We start from the raw sequence: 18,716 nt of genomic DNA on the forward strand, positions 1-18,716 counted from the left end.
AAAAAAAAAAAAAAAAAAAACAAGAAAAGAAAAGGAAAGTGGGAATAACAGCAGTTTTCTTACAGAGGCTCAAGGAGTAAGATATTAAGATATAAGGACAGAGATATATATTCTTTTTTTTTATTTTTTGAGGCGGAGTCTCTGTCACCCAAGATGGAGTGCAGTGGCACAATCTTGGCTCATTGCAACCACCACCTTCCAGGTACAAGCGATTCTCCTGCCTCAGTCTCCCAAGTAGCTGGGATTGCAGGTGCCTGCCACCACCCCCGACTAATTTTTGTATTTTTAGTAGAGACGGGGTTTCGCCACGTTGGCCAGACTAGTCTCAAACTCCTGACCTCGGGTGATCCGCCCGCCTCGGCCTCCCAAACTGCTGGGATTACAGGCATGAGCCACCACGCCTGGCCAAGATATATTCTTAATATGCATACTACTAGTAAGTACTCATTAAATACTGGTTTCTATTTCCACAACATAACCACATCCTTTTATTGTTAATATTTATCAACTGCTTAACAATGTATCACATATTGAACTGTGCATTTGGTACACATCATCTCATTTACTCTCCTAATCATTCTGTGAAGGAGAATATTATTACCGTAATTTGCAGGTCAGGAAACTGAAGTTGTGAGAAATGTAGTAACTAAGTAATGGAGTCAGCCAGCATTTGGGTCAACAATCTAAACCACCACACATACCTACCTCTGCTGCCTACTTTGTAGCAGAGAATGCAGACAGACGAAACAAAAACTATATATAAATTTTACAAATACACATTTTGAGAGACTAGTATGCAAGTTCTAGATCATTGTGCACTATGAATATGGGTACAGCAGCTAGTAGTCCATGGTGTCTATGGTCATTTTTCTCTTGTTTTTTATCCTGAGGGGCTACTTCACTCCCTTTCTCAATGAGTCCATAACTTCTGGAATACTACGTTACTCCAATAACCAAAGTTGTATTTTTTTAGTTCTACCTTACTGTACTGCTTTCAAGATCTTGAAAAAGTGATTTTCAGCATACTGCCACTACATTAGTTATACATGCATCAATATCTAATATACCAACATTCACAAGATTAGTAAAAATTAAAGTTAAATCAATTTTCTACTAGACAGACATGTATATATTTATTGATATGATCAAGGTATTTAGTTGATTCCTCTTACTGAATCAGATTTAAGCCACCAACCTGATTCAACGAATAACTCTAAGGAATCAATTTTCAGACGCAATGTTAAGCTCAATCTCATTAAAGTAACCTTTTAACCTTAGCTGCACTTTGAAAGCCTGGGGAGCTTTTAAAAATCCTTATGTCCAGAGGCTGGGCATGGTGGCTCACGCCTGTAATCCCAGCACTTTGGCAGGCCAAGGCGGGTGGATCACCTGAGGTCAGGAGTTCGAGACCAGTCTGGCCAATGTGGTGAAACCCTGTCTCTACTAAAAATACAAAAATTAGCTGGGTGTGGTGGTAGGCGCCTGTAATCCCAGCTACTTGGGGGGCTGAGGCAGGAGAATCACCTGAACCCAGGAGGCGGAGGTTGCAGTGAGCCAAGATCACGCCATTGCATTCCAGCCTGGGCAATGAGTGAAAACTCCGTCTTTAAAAAAAAAAAAAATCCTTATGTCCAGATGGCATATCACATCTATCAAATCAAAATCCCTAGAGGTGGTCCTCAGGCATGAGTGTTTTTTAAAGCTCCCGCAGAGACTTTAATGTGCAGCCAAAGTTGTAAAACACTGCATTAAAGCAATCTATGGTGGCAGTTATCTAAAAAAGAAAAGCAGAGCTAATACTGGCCACATTGCAATGAATATGGGAGTTGCAAACATCATTTCCTTTGACCTAATTATACAATTCCTTGAAATTTAGCCTAAGGAAATAATTTAACAGCAGCAAAAAATCAGTAGGTAAAAGATAAGGCTCACTCCAGTACTCATTAAATTTTTTTAAAAATCAGAAATTAATATTCAATATTAGTTGAATAATTTAAATACTCATAATAAACAAAAGAGGGCCTCAAGAATACTTATAAAGACCATAGAAATAGAAAATATGACAAAGTGAAATTATCAGACTACAAAACGGAGGATGAGCTGCAACAGTTATTAAAAATTCTATAATGTAGGAGGTAATATCTGATAATGAAATAAACCTGTCTTATGGAGGTGGCCTCTTACGTGGCCTCATGAATATTATTATGTACAACTTAATTATTAAAAATAAATAAATAGGCTGGTGCAGTGACTCACACCTGTGTTCCCAGCACTTTAGGAGGCTGAGGTGGGAAGACTGCTTGAGGCCAAGAGTTCAAGACCAGCCTGGGCAAAACAGAAAGACCACCTCCACTCTCTCCAAAAAAAAAATTAGCCAGGCCTGGTGGTGCACACCTCTAGTCCTAGCTACTTAGGAGGCTGAGGTGAATAGTCAAGGCTGCAGTGAGCTATGGTCTCACCACAGCACTCTAGACTAGGTGACAGGCAAGCAAGAGGGAGAATTAATTGATTATTTTATTTTTACTGTTTTTTTTCTGTTTTTTGTTTTTTGTTTTGAGACGGAGACAGCAGGTATCACAGGAGCTCCTTGAAACGAATACAGGAGAAATAAACCATGAGGCAGACATCTGAGCTTAGGCTCCAATGCAGTTATATTTAGTTCACTCTAGACCAACACCAACATCAAATACATCCTCACCTAAGAAACAATCCCAGATAATCTTTATTCACTCAGTAATGTACTTTCTCTTTTCCAACCTTCTCACTCCCCAGATGACTCAGGGTATCTAAGTGATTTTAAGTTATAAGTGGCATTAGATTCTCACAGGAGCGTGAACCCTATCCAGAACTGCATAAGCGAGGGATCTAGGCTGTGCGCTCCTTATGTGAATCTAATGTTTGATGATCTGTCACTGTCTCCCATCACCCCTGGATGGGACTGTTTAGTTGCAGGAAAACAAGCTCAGGGCTCCCACTAATTCTACATTATGGTGAGTTGTATAATTATTCCATTATATATTACAATGCAGTAATAATAGAAATAAAGGGCATTATAAATGTAATGTGCTTGAATCATCCCCTCAACCATCACGTCCCCTCCTCCCACAGGTCCATGAAAAAATTGTCTTCCACAAAACCAGTCCCTGGTGCCAAAAAAAATAATAATTGGGGACCACTGAAAGAGATTTCTATTTAAATATTACTTAAATTTGTATTTATACACAAACTAGGTTGCTCCATGTCAGAACTTGTGTGTCTTTGTCTATTCCATGACAGTTATTGGCTTACTAGCTACTTAACTGTCTTCCGTTTAACCAGTGCTTCATGCTACTTAGTGAGGCTGAGAAACACAGGCCCCTGAGAATTATTTTGAAAGTGAGAACATTACCCCTGCTGACCAAGATCAACAACAGTGGTAATGAGAACAGGAAAAAAGAGAACTGCTTACAAAATAAGCTGAAACTTGGAAAGAATGATATAACTGAATAAAGTAATTTCAAACCGATGACAGAAAAGAAAGTCAAATTTCCAAGAAATGAGGGGGAGGGGACGGCAAAGGGAGGGAGGAGGAGGAGGGAGGGGAAAGGGAAGGGAGGAGTACACACTCATCTTTAAAAGGTCAAAAAGTTTCTTTAGCTTTCTCGTGGGGCAAAAACACAAAACAAAATCAAACAGAAACCCTGTAGGATTACCCATTTTTAAATAACAGAACCAGGAGAGAAAGGAATGCACAACCATTTCTTTCAGTTTTATTCCTGAAGATCATGAGAAACTTAAATATGATAGAAAGATTAAGAACTAAGTATGAACCCAAAACTCCAGTGTAATGGTGAACGTTAAAAGTCAGCTGATTAACAAGCTTCCAACTTAGTGGACAAGCGATGTGTTCTATACTTACAGAAACTGGTAACTGTAATCACAATGAAGTCATCCCTCTGTAAACTAGCTTTTTCGGTTCAGAAAAAAAGATGAATTTTTGCTCATTTGTCTGGGCAGGACCCCCATCTTCAGGCATGAAGTTCACTTAACTATGTATGAGGTTATTATCACTAAAATTCAAGAAAAGAACCCATATTCAACAAGTCCAAGAAGCTTCTAATGACCTTGAGTATTTTTATATAGCCCACTGACCTGATTGGGCACTTTTTGTGAGTTATAATTAAAGTTGATTATCCTACTTAAAAACAGTTACATTAATAAAATAGGTCCTCATCAAAAGATAATGTCTTTTGGACAAACTACATGTGACTTTTCTCATGTTTCTCCTGTAATTTGTTGCTTTTGCAGAAACATGTAACATTGATTTACTCACCCTAATAATAGCACTGCACAATAAACAGGTAAGGTGGGTCAGAGAACTTCTCAAATTACTTATGAAAAATTAGATTTTTTTAAATTTTCCAATTCATCACTGAAGCAAAGATTCTAAAAATGAACTACTGGAAAAATGAAATTTAATGTGCACAGGTTCTAGGGAGAAAAGTTACTAGCAGAAGAGAGAAGCATAGCATAGATAGGAATATGGCATGTGGTATAAGCTATAGACCCATTGGACAAGGTTTCATTTTCTCCCAAAGGTAAACTTCATATAGGCCTGAGCAAAGCTGAAAACCAATTTAACAATAGCAAGAGTATTTTAAAAGTTCAGTCTCACCCAGTCTTTATTATTGTTGTTATTGCTATTAAAATCAAAAGCATCCAAATATCAGCTGAAACGGTCATGTTACAAAGAGGTTTGTGAGGCCGGACACGGTGGCTCACGACTGTAATCCCACAAATTTGGGAGGCCGAGGCGGACGGATCACGAGGTCAGGAGATCAAGACCATCCTGGCTAACATGGTGAAACCCCGTCTCTACTAAAAATACAAAAAATTAGCCGGGCGTGGTGGCAGGTGCCTGTAGTCCCAGCTACCCAGGAAGCTGAGGCAGGAAAATGCCGTGAATCCAGGAGGCAGAGCTTGCAGCGAGCCGAGATCGCGCCACTGCACTCCAGCCTGGGCGACAGAGTGAGACTCTCTGTCTCAAAAAAAAAAAATCACACAAAGAGGTTCTGTCGCCCGGGCATGGTGGCTCACACCTATAGTCCAGCTAATCCAGCATTTTAAGAGGCCGAGGCAGGTGAACCACTTGAGTCCAGGAGTTAGACCAGCCTGGGCAACGTACAAGACCTCATCTCTACAAAAAATTTTCAAAAGTTAGCCGGGCATGGTGGTGCATGCCTGTAGTCTCAGCTACTGGGGAAGCTGAGGTAGGATGTCGAGGATACAGTGAGCCATTACTGGGCCACTGCACTCCAGCCTGGGCAACAGAATGAGACCTTATCTCAAAACAAACAAAAAAAAAAACACACAAAAACCCACACCCAACAAAAACAACAACAAAACAGGTTCTGTAATGTGTTGACACGATTTCCCTGAATCAAATGTGAAATATCAGGAACAAATCACAGTACATAACAAATATAATACGATTGTAAAGCTGTATTTAGTTTTTCAGAGCATTTTCATCATAAATATCATATTTAATCTTCAAGTAACAAGGCCAAGGTTCTGCAGATAAATAGTGTTTAGGCAAGTCAACCAAGGCTTCACAGAACTAAGGGCTGAAATGAGGGTTAAAAAATAAATTTTAAAATTCATTCCAAGCAATCTATTCATTCTAAAGCAACTTAGTGTAGTAGTTTATGTGAATTAATGAGCAGAAAGAAAAGATAAAAGCAAAATATTTCTTCAGATCACATTTTAAAATGGCACTAAGAGGTATTCTACTGAACACTCATATCTTAAAACCATTTCAAATGCACATATTCTCTAAAGGGAAGTGTATATACAAAAATCCCAGAAGACATTTACAGCAAAAGTGTGTAGAGAATTTTTATTTACTCTGCATGTAGTCTAAACCGCAAATCCAAATCTTCATTTAAGGAAAATAAAACGGGTGCTTATGGTAGAAAATGTCTTTGACTGGAAATGGTGGCTTCTTCAGAAGAGCTTTCTGAGGAGGTGACCTAATAACTGGCCTGAATGGTATGAAAGAGCCAGCATGCAGAGTTAGGGAACAAGAACATCAGGCAATGTGTACCACAAGTGCAAAGATCCTGAGGTGGCAATAAGCTGGCCAGGGAGGTTAGAGTCACTGTAGCTGTGCAGAGAGAGCAATGCGAATGAGGAAAGTGTTATGAAATGAGGTCTCAAGAGTTGTATCGGGTTCAGATTTCACAGAGCTTTGTGAGTCCTGGTAGGAGCTAGGATTTTATTCTTGGAGGGGTGAGAAAACATTGAAGGGAGGAAGGCAAAAATGAAAAAACAAAAGAAGGATGCTAACAATATTTACTACAGTCATGTGCTACTTAGCCATGTTTCAGTCTATGACAGACTATACATGGAACGATGGTCCCATAAGATTATAATGGAGCTGGAAAATCCCTATCACCCAATGATGTTACGGCTGTCATAATGTTGTAATGCACTACATATTTGCAGTGATACTGGTGAAAGCAAACCTAGTGTGCTGCCAGTCATATAAGAGTACAGAACATAAAATTATGTACAGTACATATTTGATAATGATAATAAAACAATTATGTTGTTGGTTTATTATCTACTTTTAATCCTCACAAAAACTCTGAGGCAGGTATCAGTGTATTTCCATTCTGCATGTGTGGAAACTGAGACTTAATGGATAATTTCCCCAAGAATTCATTCACAGCTGTAAGTGAAATGGCCACAATTTGTACCCAGACCTAATTCTAAAACTTATGTGCCATCTTCCACTATCCACAAAGAAACTTACCTCTAAAAAAGTTTCAAACCACATTCAAATTATACTAACTGGATATCTGATGTAATATTTATCAGAAGCTAATAAAATATATTAGGGTTTTTGTTATAAATTTTATAAAATCCAAAGCAAGTTTTTCAACTGCAAAGTAACACAAATTAGAAGTCACTTCTCAGAGAGAAGGTTACAGTATTCAAACCGAGTGTCCACAGTTTATGTACATTATACAACAAAATTCAATAAGCCCAGGATGAGTTTCAACTAATTTTCTAGCATTCTATCTGCCATGCAATTATCGACAACCAATCAACCTCTGCCTTCTTACCTTGCCTAGCATGCTGCAACTCAAGAAAACATTGGGGTTTTATGCTAACAGATATATAAAAACCCAGTCAAATTAACTTAACTGCAGAAAAAAAAAAAAAAAAAAAACACTTTTGGATCCTAAAAACACTAGTTCTTCAGGGAAGTTCAATGATGCTTCAGTTTGAGTTATACCAAAAGGCCAGAGAAAATGTCAGAATAAACAATGAAGATTCACAAAGCATCGATCTGGAAGCTGATACTCACACTTGGCTGCCCAAGCACCACGAATATCGCAAGCCCATCCTCTTTTAGTTTTGGCTTCATACTACAGCTTTAAAAGTAGAGGAAAGCAGCCTAGTCACCCCTCCTAAAGGCGTGTTTCGCTCCAAGTTTACTTCTGACAAGGAACTGCAGCACGTAGTTCCTTCTTTGAGGGCTATTGCATTATCTTCTCAAAACCACATCACCATAATAGTGCCAAACCTTAACGAGTTCTACAAAACCAACCACAACTCTACTCAAATGGAGCTGGAGAGGCTAAATGCCAGAAAGAGGTAGGGGTTCAGGGATAGCTAATCCACCTCAAAATGATGTATCTTAGTTATCTGAAGGGATCTCACTGCTAGGCTAGTTATGGTCAGATATGCATTCATGCATACCCAGGGCCACGAGATATTTTAGCACTGAAACTTAGTTTTCCTCTCTTCCTTCCTTTTTTTGCCGGGGGGCGGGGAACATAGAACTGCCACTCTCGCCTTAATAATTAGCATAAGGAGAGTGCAAAGAAAAAGAAGGCACATCCTTTGAGCAAATACTGTCTATGAATACTTTGTTCTAAATTTTGTGCTTTTAAACAAAAAAAGTTTTATAAGGTAATGGTTAGAGCATAAGCTGGAAAGTCAGACAGAGTTGGTTTGATTCCTTACTCTGACCTTACCATCTTTGTGATCTTGGAATACTTAAATTTCTCTGCGCTTCAATTTCCTCATCTGTAAAGTGAAAATATTAAATTTGTCATGAGGATAAAATGAACATGAATGCAAAGTGTTAGCTGTCTGGCCACCTGAAATGATCGATATATTGTGACTGTGTGGTATACTAGAGGGCTGGTATAATTCTAATGAACCAAAAAAGAAGGCAACTTCCAAGTATTAGACTTTAAAAAAAAAAAAAAGTAAGGGAATCTTGCTTGTGGGGTAACTGTCAGGCAACTACCCCTACATCACCTACCACTATTTATCCTCCAAAAATCTGTGAGGAAAATGGCGCTCAGTTTCCCCACTAGGTCAAGAGATAGTTACAATTGTGGGGTGAGGCTGACTAGAAAACAGTAAGTCAGAAACTGGTGGTTAAAAAGAGATGTCATATTCATATGAACCTGAAATATTTCCAATGAATTGTCCTTCCTAGCTCTCCAAATAAAGAGATATCTAAACTCCTAAGAACGTTATAAACATGTTCTTTAATCCTAACAGATCTATGAGGTACATATTTTTCCCTATTTTGTAGATGAAGAAACTGAGGCCTATAGAGATGTTAAACAATAGGGACGCACCCAAGTTCAGCTTTGCCATTTTTAAGGCCAAAGAGATGGATACCTACTGAACAAGGATTAAGTGATTACAGGGTTACCACCATTATCAGTGAGGCAGCACCACCAATACAAGAAATACTAGTAAGATAAGGAGTACTATGTAAGCATTCTCTACATAATTTAAAGCAGTAGTCCCCAGCCTTTTTGGAACCAAGGACCAGTTTCATGAAAGGCAATTTTTCCACAGATGGGGGTGGGGGGAGGATGGAATGGTTTTGGGATGAAACTGTTCCACCTCAGATCATCAGGCATTAGATTCTCATTATGAGCATGCAACCTAGATCCCTCACACATGCAGTTCACGATAGGGTTCCCGTTCCTTTGAGAATCTAATGCCACCACTGACTGGACAGGAGGTGAGCTCAGGTGGTAATGCTCGATCGCCCGCCTGCCACTCACCTCTTGTTGTGCAACCTGGGTCCTAACAGTCCATGGACCAGTACCAGTCTGCAGCCCAGGTGTTGGGGACCCCTGATTTAAAGTACAAATCTCCTTATGTGCTTTTTATGTAGAAATTATATTGGTCAGTGAAAGTGTACAATATGTACTATAAGAATAAAATGCTACAAGAATCAGTGACTGTAAAAACTGTTAATGTCATATGCAAAAACAACTAAACAGTTTTCAAATGGATAGTTTGACAGTTAAAATGAATATTAAGAGACAGTGTACCAGCTAGATAACCTTAGGAAGAACATTTTATCTTTATTAAGCCAACAAATGTTTATCAAAATTTAAATGGTATAAGAATTACAGATGTTAGGCCAGGCACGGTGGCTCACACCTGTAATCTCAGCACTTTGGGAGGCCAAGACAGGCAAATCACCTGAGGTCAGGAGTTCAAGACCAGCCTGGCTAATATGGTGAAACTCCGTTTCTACTAAAAATACAAAAAATAGTCTGGGCATGGTGGCAAGTGCCTGTAATCCCAGCTACTCGGAAGGCTGAGGCAGGAGAAGAATCATTTGATTGCAGATATTCCATTTAGGCCATGGTCTTTCGAGGGTAAGTTCAATTTGAAAATCATTCACATAAGAATAAAATTAAGAGCAAAATGTCAACATTGCCATCTCCAAATTTTATAAGAAAAAATGGCCAAAATAATGTATAAAAACTATGATAAATCCATCCTGGCTAACACGGTGAAAAAACACACAAAAAAATTAGCTGGGCATGGTGGCACACGCCTGTAGCTCCAGCTACTCAGGAGGCTGAGGCAGGAGAATCACTTGAACCTGGGAGGCGGAGGTTGCAGTGAGCTGAGATTGCACCACTGCACTTCAGCCTGGGCGACAGAACAAGACTCTGTCAAAAAAAAAAAAAAAAAAAAAAGCCAAAAAACTATGATAAATCATCCTCAATCCAGATATAAATGTATTTTTTAAAAGTGTTAGGAAAAATATTAGGTACCTCAAATACATTTTGTTTTCATTAATGAAACAAAATAGGCTTTAGTAAGAATACTTAAGAATACTGCTGCTTATTTATGTCTATGGACACTAAAGATTTAAACAAAACCTTGCCAAAATGATTATTACACAATAACCAACTTCAGCAGCTAAAAGATTTTTGTGATTTATTAAATCCAGAATCCTAACACAAAATTCCTTCTAGAACATTTTACTGAAAAATTTCCCTGAATTACAACTGTCTGTAGTTCAACTAGATAGATACATTACTGATGTGCTAGGAGAAGTTGCATATGCTGTTTAATGAATCAAGAACAATCTAGAAGCTGGTAATGCTGAGAAATTGTTCTCCTACTATAAGGTTAAACTTTCAAAACAGAACAGGTAAATATTAATAAACGTATAGGATTGGTTGTATTTTTTACTACCTCATATTTATTCTTGTATCACGTAAGTTCATTCTATGCTGGTGATATTCTGCTTCAGCCAAATATTGATTTTAGCGAAACTGTTTGTTCAACACACCTAGTTTTTTTCTTGTTTCTCTAATCACTTCCCTTGTTTCCCCAATCACTTCTATTTCTGCCAATAATAAAGCAGGTAAAATGTTGAAGTCATGCTTTCTATTGGTATGCCTTTAAGAAAACTTTAGAATTGAGCAAGTAAAAATCATATGTAGTTTTTAAAGAGTAGAAGGTGCCATCAACTGATCCTTCATTTTCTCACACATGATTATCAAGCCCTATATTCCAGGTCTGTATTTTCTTCCACGTAGGCCTGGAGTGAAGTCAGAAACAAATCACATGCTGTTGCCATAGATAATTTGTTACCACAGATTAAGTAGTGTTATTTCACAACTCTGACCACTCTGAAGTCTAAATGTTATATGGTGACCAAGAACAAACACATATCTTGCTCGGTATATATATGTCATTCCGCAGGGAGAGAAAAGAAGTGTATGGAAACACAAGATACTTGGAATGGCTTTGTGATTCCAACCAACTTTCAATTCCTATTCATCTTCTTAGAAAGCCCAAGGGAGTGTGAAAGTTCATGAGACTTGGAGTTACAATCTGGTTCAAATTATTCTTCCATCACTTACCAGCTGTGGCTATTATATTTCCTTGTGCAATGGAGATAAAATGCCCACCTTCAAAGGGTTGGGGAGAGGATAAATACATGAGAATTTACACAAAACACCTAGCAACGAATACAATAAATTGCTCTATAAGTACAATATTATCTTCAGGAAGTACATTTCACAATTTTCTAGCATGTTGCCAGATACGCAATCCTGAGATTACTAGTTAAATGGTTTAAAAAATGTAAAATGTCAAAATTCTTGAAGTCTCCCAGCTGAAAACTGAGGGGGAAAAAAATGCATTGAGAACCAGAGTATTAATCATCATAAACTAATTAGGTTAAAAGCCTGAGTAAGCTACCAACCATGCCTCCTCAAATAATTCTATGAATAAATCCGAATACAACCTAAAGACAGGCTGTGAAAATAGCGACTAACTATATGGGCCTTGGACAAGCTGCTTTAGCCTACCTGAGGTTTGCTGAGAGGTTTTAAATGAAAACACACGTAAAGCACCAAGGTAGTACTGTGCATAATACAAAGCAGGTATTCAATATTCAATAAATGTTAGTGTCTTCCCCCATTCTCTAGTTTCCACTCAGTTCTACAACCTTATCTTTACCAAGACACAAAGACCTAGATCACACAGTGACAAAGGAGGTCAGATACGAAGGGATGGACAGACTGATGAATGGGACTTCGGCCAGATGTCAAGTTATCCCAAATTCTGCCTCTCTGGTTATTATTTTTAAGATAAGTCTGTATATTTGTTTCATCTTTTGCTTTACTATGCAAAAGCAAAGTCTCCAAACTTGTTTTGTACCAGATGGGCTACTGAGGACTCAACTTGTCAAGTACTCAAATCTAAAAGGGCAAAATTACTATGTTGGCAGAACATCTTGCTCAATAGCACTTGGTTCCATTGTGAAATATGTATTCTTGAGCAGTTACTCTACCACCTAACCCTACACCTAGGTTTCAAGTGTAAGTGTCTTGTAAGAAGGACTTGAGAACTTACCGGCACAAACCCTTTGAGAGGGGCCAACAGTGCCTACTACAGTAAATCATGACTGAGTAACTAGTGCTTGTCAGGTTGGGTCTGTGTTCATCATTCACATGTGTTCTCTCAATCTGGATAGATCGGTGGACTTTAGGTTCCGTTACTTTGCAATCTTGTGAACCGAGACCTTGGGCAAGTCACTTTACCTCTCTGGCCTCAATTATAAAACAGAGATGGCCAGGTGCAGTGGTTCACGTCTGTAATCCCAGCACTTTGGGAGGCCAAGGTGGGTGAATCACCTGGGGTCAGGAATTCGAGACAAGCCTTGCCAACATGGTGAAACCCCGTCTCTACTAAAAATTCAAAAATAAGGCGGGCGTGGTGGCGTGTGCCTGTAATCCCAGCTACTTGGGAGGCTGAGGCAGGAGAATCGCTTGAACCTGGGAGGCAGAGGCTGCAGTGAGCCAGGATCATGCCACTGCACTCCAGCCTGGGTGACAGCGATAGTCAATCTCAATCTATCAATCAATCAATCAGAGATGACAATACTTACCCTATGTAAAATGGTAGCTTGAATGTAATCAACCATACTTTAAAAGTCATATAATGGGTAATATAAATGTATAGTTATTATAAGAACCTTGTTTTCCTCAAAAAACACATAGACTGGAAACCATAAACAGATGAGAAACCATAAACAGATAAACTGTTTCTAGGGCAGTATAGGCATTCAATAAATGAAGATTTGTTCAGCTGATACTAAAAATAAGATGACATTTATGAGGACAAGTATGTTTAAACTGGCTCTTATGGCAATTGAAATATTTCAACACTTGTATGCCACCACTCCAGAGCTGAAATTCTTAAAAGAAATACTCTTCTTATAAGGGTGGAAGGATTGTAAATGATTCTTTATCCATCTAGAATTCCTTGCTCCATTAATTTACAGGCATCAACATCACAGCATGTATCAGAGGGCCAAACTGATTTTATTTAAAGTAGTATCTATTATACTAGGGAATAATTTCCAACTTATATCAACTAGGGATATTCAAATGATGCTTAAAATACTACAAGATTCTGGTAAAATTTCCCTAAGGTATGAAAAACTGACATAGGCATTAGAAGGAAAAGAAAATTAAAGAAAAGGAAATGGGGGTAACATTTATGTCAATCACTGAATTATGCTCTCTACCATGAATTCTTTGATTTATTTCTCAAAGCAACCCACTGAAGATAGTCCTCTTCTTCTTGTGAGACCAAAAAAAAAAAAAAAAAAAAAAAATGCACTGAGGTTTGGAGAGGTTAAGTGAATTTCCCAAGATAAATAATGCAGTTTCATAGAAGTAGACCCTGGATTCAAAACCAGCCAGTCTAACCACAATTCTCCAATCTCTCTACTAACTTTAATTCACAGAGAACTACAAGAAATATTACAAAACAAGGTATCTGGTAGACCAATCAACTGGAATTTGAGTTTCATTGATCAATTAACTCTAATTTTACTGATGTCATTATTATTATTAATATATAATTATAAGAAACGTTCAGAGTATCTTAGAGTTTAACAAAGTATTTGCACAAATCTTTCTTTAGTTTAAATAACCTTGTGATGTAGGCAGAACAGGTATTATCCTTTAGAGAGGGGAAACATGAGACTCAGTGGATAGGTGACATTTTCCAAGTCACACTAATTACTAAGTAGACAGGCTTAGATTTTAATTAAGCTTTTAATCCGTAAGCAATTCTACCATACTATACTACCATCTTTCTCCAAGCTGAAATATTTATAGCACCTTTATTTGCTCCACAAAAATAACCAAAATCTGTATGACAAATAAGCCCTAATTTTTCATATTGCATACACTAGAGACTGGGTTATCATCCAGGAAGTAGACAGTATTATCCTTTATTTATGAGATGAAGAAATCAAGGCTTAGTGAGGAAAGGCTGCAAATGGCAGAGTCAAAATGCAAACCTAGGTTTGACTTCCAAGTCTGCACACCTAGTCACTACCTGGAGCCTCCTCTTACTCTCAAGCTCCCTCTTACCCCCAACATGGGTGATCCACATCCCAAGATTTCTACTTTGTGACATGTAAGAGATCAGCCAGATCCAATAACATCTGCCTCTAATATTTTCTTCTTAGATAACTACAATGCCACGCTCATCTGTTATTGTCGCTTCCTAGCAATCATGAAACCAAGAGCCTGCAAACTGGGGTCTTTACCTATTCTCTTCATCACTAACTAGTTAGGTGACGATGGGTGGGGGCCTCAAATCAGAGGAGATGATTGTCTAACTAAAGGAGAAGTAGGCCTACATGTTTTGGGTACTGTTCTGGGGCTAAGATTTCTCAGGCAAGACAGAAAATTAAAGAAAGGGAAATAAGAGATAACATATATGTCAATCACTGAGTTATGCTCCCTACATGAATTCTTTCATTTACTTAAGGCAAAACTTAAATACAATGTATTTAAGATGAATTTTCAGATCACAAATGCATTCATATTCATAATGTAATATCTAAATATAAGCTAAGGCGAAACAGCAAGTCAACAAAAGCTCTGCCTTCCCTAACACTGAACTAAGCGAAAGTTAACAATCATGGGTTACAAAAAAGGGCAACTGTAAAAAATGTCCTGAGTAGTTATTACTATCTGGTACGATTTAATATAAAGTTCAAGCGTTTTCTAAAGGGATAGGTCTTAGAAAATCCTTGCATGTCCAAGAATGGCTAATCATAATTTTCACAGAAGTAAGACTTGGTTTATCAAAATAGACTAGCAATCAAAATAAGCCTTGAACAAAGAAACACAAAAAGAACTTGGGCCCTAACCAGCACAATACTCTGGCTCTCCACTCCCCACTTAATAATTAAAAAGCAAAAAACAAGGTAAAGCACCAAAGAATTAAAACAACAAATGTACTTTGGAAGGGCTACAAATGGGGTTAAATAAGCTTGACTTTTCAGTAAAGTGTAGAATGTAACTAGTTATTCAATAAATGTAAAATGTACATAGCCATACTTCAATTTCATACTAACTGAAAAGAGGCAATAAAAGAGGCAGGCTTATATGTGGACAATTTCATTTTTAAAAAGCAGGATGGGGAAGAAGATACGCAAAGTCAAAAGTTAATAAACTATTAGAAAGACAGCATCATACACTGTGGCAATTCTTAAATTTCTACAAACCCCTTCATGAATCTCACCAACAAATGCTTTATTCAGAAAAACATGTGCATAAACGTTTATAATTTCAAGAGATACAGACCCCATGAAATCTATTGTTGGGCCACTTTTTAAGAATCCCAGGAGGGGAAGGAAAGAGCTCTGGACAGCCTTTTGGCTTCCATTTCCGGCCCTGCCACCTTGTTATCCCAATCCAACCACTTTGTCTCTCTGGATCTCAGTTTCATCTGTTAAAGATGATCTTTTCTTTTTAAGGCTGTAGTATTCCGTTATATGAATATACCACATTGTTTGTCCATTTATCTGTGATGGACATCTAGGTTGTTTCCACTTTTGGCTGTGTGTGTGTGTGTGTGTGTGTGTGTGTGTGTGTGTTTGGTAACAGACAAATAACAATTATATAAATTTATTTATGGGGTACAATGTGATGTTTTAATCTACGTATATACTATAGAAAGATAAAATCAAGCTAAGTAACATATCCATCATCTCAGCTATTTATGTTTTTGTGGTAACAAATATATTCTTTTAGCAATTTTGAAATATATATTATTTTTCTGACACAAGTTACAACACGGGTGAACCTTGAGGACATTATGCTACGTGAAAGACAGACACAGAAAGACAAACATTGCATGATTCCACTTATATGAGGTACCCAGAATGGGCAAATTCTTAGAGACAGAAAGGAGAACAGAGGTTATCAGGGGCTGGGGGAAAGGAAGTTCTGTTTGGGTGACGACAAAGTTCTGGAAATAAGAGTGGTGATGGTTACATAACTTTGTGAGTGTTGTGAGTGTACTGAATGCCACTGAATGCTGTACCTAAAATTTACGATTTTAACCATTTTTATGTTATGTATATAGGAAAAGAAAGGGGAAGGAAAGGAGAAAAGAAAACCAATAACAAAATGATGATCATTCTTGATCCTTTAACAACTGAAATTCTACCAAATTCTACTAGAATCACACTCAGACTGTGTGATTTAGGACAATCGCCCCCTTTCCATTTTTTAATTGCTAATTATGACTCAGCACTTTTCCTAAGCTTCAGAACTGTAACATCCCAGAATTCAAGTAAAGAACTAGATCTGCAGCAAGGTGCTCATCCTCTCCTATCAGGGTCCTCTACTTGGAGATTTCTCAGGTTGGTTTTCCCTTACCAGTCTCCCTTCAAAAGGAGGTAAGTGGCTTTCCCACATGTAACAGAAGTAGTACTTTAAAGCAAGCAAAAAAAAAGTCTAAGAACAAACACACTCTAGTTTCCTTAAAGCTGTGCTGCAATAACAGTCTTGTGACATCCCGTCCAAGGATATAATGAAGCTGTTGTAATCACTTTATTTCCCCATTTGGATGGCAGTCCTTAACCAACTCTGCTTCCCAGCAAAAAATCAAATTTAGAGGAAATGCATTTGAACTTCACAATAGTTATGTGGAGTTAACTGTTTCAACTTCTGAAACAAGGCCTCTCTTCCTGAAGCCATAAGGCTAACAGTAGAATGAATCCAATCATTGGCCAGATGGGGAGTGTGAAGGAGTAGAACGTATCACTCCCTGGAATACTGTCTTAGGAGAGCTCAGGTATCCAAAGCTCACTTGAGATAAGTGCCCCTCCTACCACCACTGTATCTGGAGCACCCATCAGAAAGCTTTCTGCAAAGAACCGTCTGTTTAGCGTGATGGGGAAAGTTATAAGCTTGGCAAGTGAAGCAAGAAAAAGCTGTTTATATAACCGTAAGTAGCATTACATTCTGAGATCTCTTCTTGGTCCTTCCAGACTATATACACGGCTAAAAATGGTAAAACATAAAGCACAAATTAAATCTGGCATGAGAAAAATATCTGAAAATTTGCTAATACTGACTCAATTTGCACAGGTCCCTCAATTGCTAAAGAACATAGATCCAATGGGGTTTATACTTGTTCAGATAATGTGGTGGAAAAGATAATGATGATAACCACAAAACTAATAAAAAATATACTAAACAACAGAAACTATTCTTGAAACTTCTTTATATAAACATTCCAATAAAAACTTTTGGCTGCTCTAGTGCATTTGTTTCTTTATTTATACAGGAAAAAAAGAGCGCTCTTCAAATGTTTTGATTAACAACCTTCCTCCAGAGAACTCTTTAAAGAGTCAGGACATACAATAATTGAGCCCAAAGACAGACAGGATTTCCTACTGCACATTTCCAGGACAATTCAGTTGCTTTTTATTGCCATTCATATGAAGAAACCACTGTTCTCAAATTTTATTCACAGAAATTACATTCAATCCAAAACTTAACTGTTTACCATATTTTCTGTATGCAATTATTATATGGAAGTACTAGTTTCCAATTAACTCTTTCAAGTCTTAAAGATATACCAGAAAAAAATATATAAGAAATCTGTTTCCTCTTGTACTAAAGCAGGATAAACTGTATACATTGGTAATGTTATGCTACCTCCACAGACAAGGCTCATTCTGACTTTCGAGTAAAATAGTAAAATGTAAGAGATACGAATTGAAGAAGGCAGGAAGGTAGAGGAGAGAGAAAATGGTAACGTGACTTACGTTTCTCTCTCAGACAATGAAGTGGTTAGCAGGAGCAAGCTTACAAACACCCAGCAGAAGGCAAGGTACAGAGTTGAGGTTTTAATTTGTGGCAAACACACACTGAGATGCCAAGTGGGTGGTACTCCTATGAATCGGGGGTGGGGCTGGGGATGAGAGGAGGGAAATAAGGAGAAGGAGCACTTACTCCGTTAGAAGCTGGTGCAGCTTGTGATAGCCTCGCTCCAAGGCCAAGCTCACAGGCGTCGCCCCTTCCTGGTTGTGGATGCTGAGAGCTCCGCGGCCACCTGGCTTCTGCAACAGGAACCACGTCAACCTCAGCAGTCCCAGTCGCACAGCAAAATGCATCAATGTCTCTTGCGGGCCAGCATCTGTAAATGGGGAAGAAAAGGAACATAAGTGAGGAAAATATAAAAACAAAAAGCAAACAAAGATAAAGACAAGTTATGTAAGCACCACTGTCTCCAAGCGCCTAAGACTGTAAAGTTAAGCTACAATGTACAGTGTGAACAGCTTTATTGTGGCCAGATAGAATCAGCCCTCAAGTAAAGGCAAAACAAAGCTACAAAAGCTGAGAAAGTATAGGACACAAAATCTTCAACTGAACACAGCCCTGCAAAAGAGCATCAGGCCATTTCTGTATTCTGACTTTTTAATATACAGTGTTTGTTCAACCAATTTCACAGGCAGGCATATAAAGGTGACCCCCACACACATTCTTTTACTCAAATAATAATAACAGAAGCAAATGCAGCCCCACAACATGAGGTCCAAGGGGGAATAGCTGTTGGGA

The 18,716-nt window shown here is 38.1% G+C and overlaps 1 protein-coding gene across 1 annotated transcript in view; it reads right to left on the reverse strand.

Moving 5' to 3' along the window:
• The window catches only part of AKAP13 (A kinase (PRKA) anchor protein 13), a 281,731-nt gene that overhangs the window by 197,816 nt on the left and 65,199 nt on the right, over nucleotides 1-18,716 (reverse strand). The window contains exon 4 of the mRNA XM_011996449.1: nucleotides 18,111-18,294. Within this exon, the coding sequence (XP_011851839.1) occupies nucleotides 18,111-18,294 (184 nt within the window). The remainder of the gene's footprint in view (nucleotides 1-18,110; nucleotides 18,295-18,716) is intronic.

Source organism: Mandrillus leucophaeus, unplaced genomic scaffold (genome assembly GCF_000951045.1).
Source record: "Mandrillus leucophaeus isolate KB7577 unplaced genomic scaffold, Mleu.le_1.0 Scaffold514, whole genome shotgun sequence".
Taxonomy (NCBI): domain Eukaryota; kingdom Metazoa; phylum Chordata; class Mammalia; order Primates; family Cercopithecidae; genus Mandrillus; species Mandrillus leucophaeus.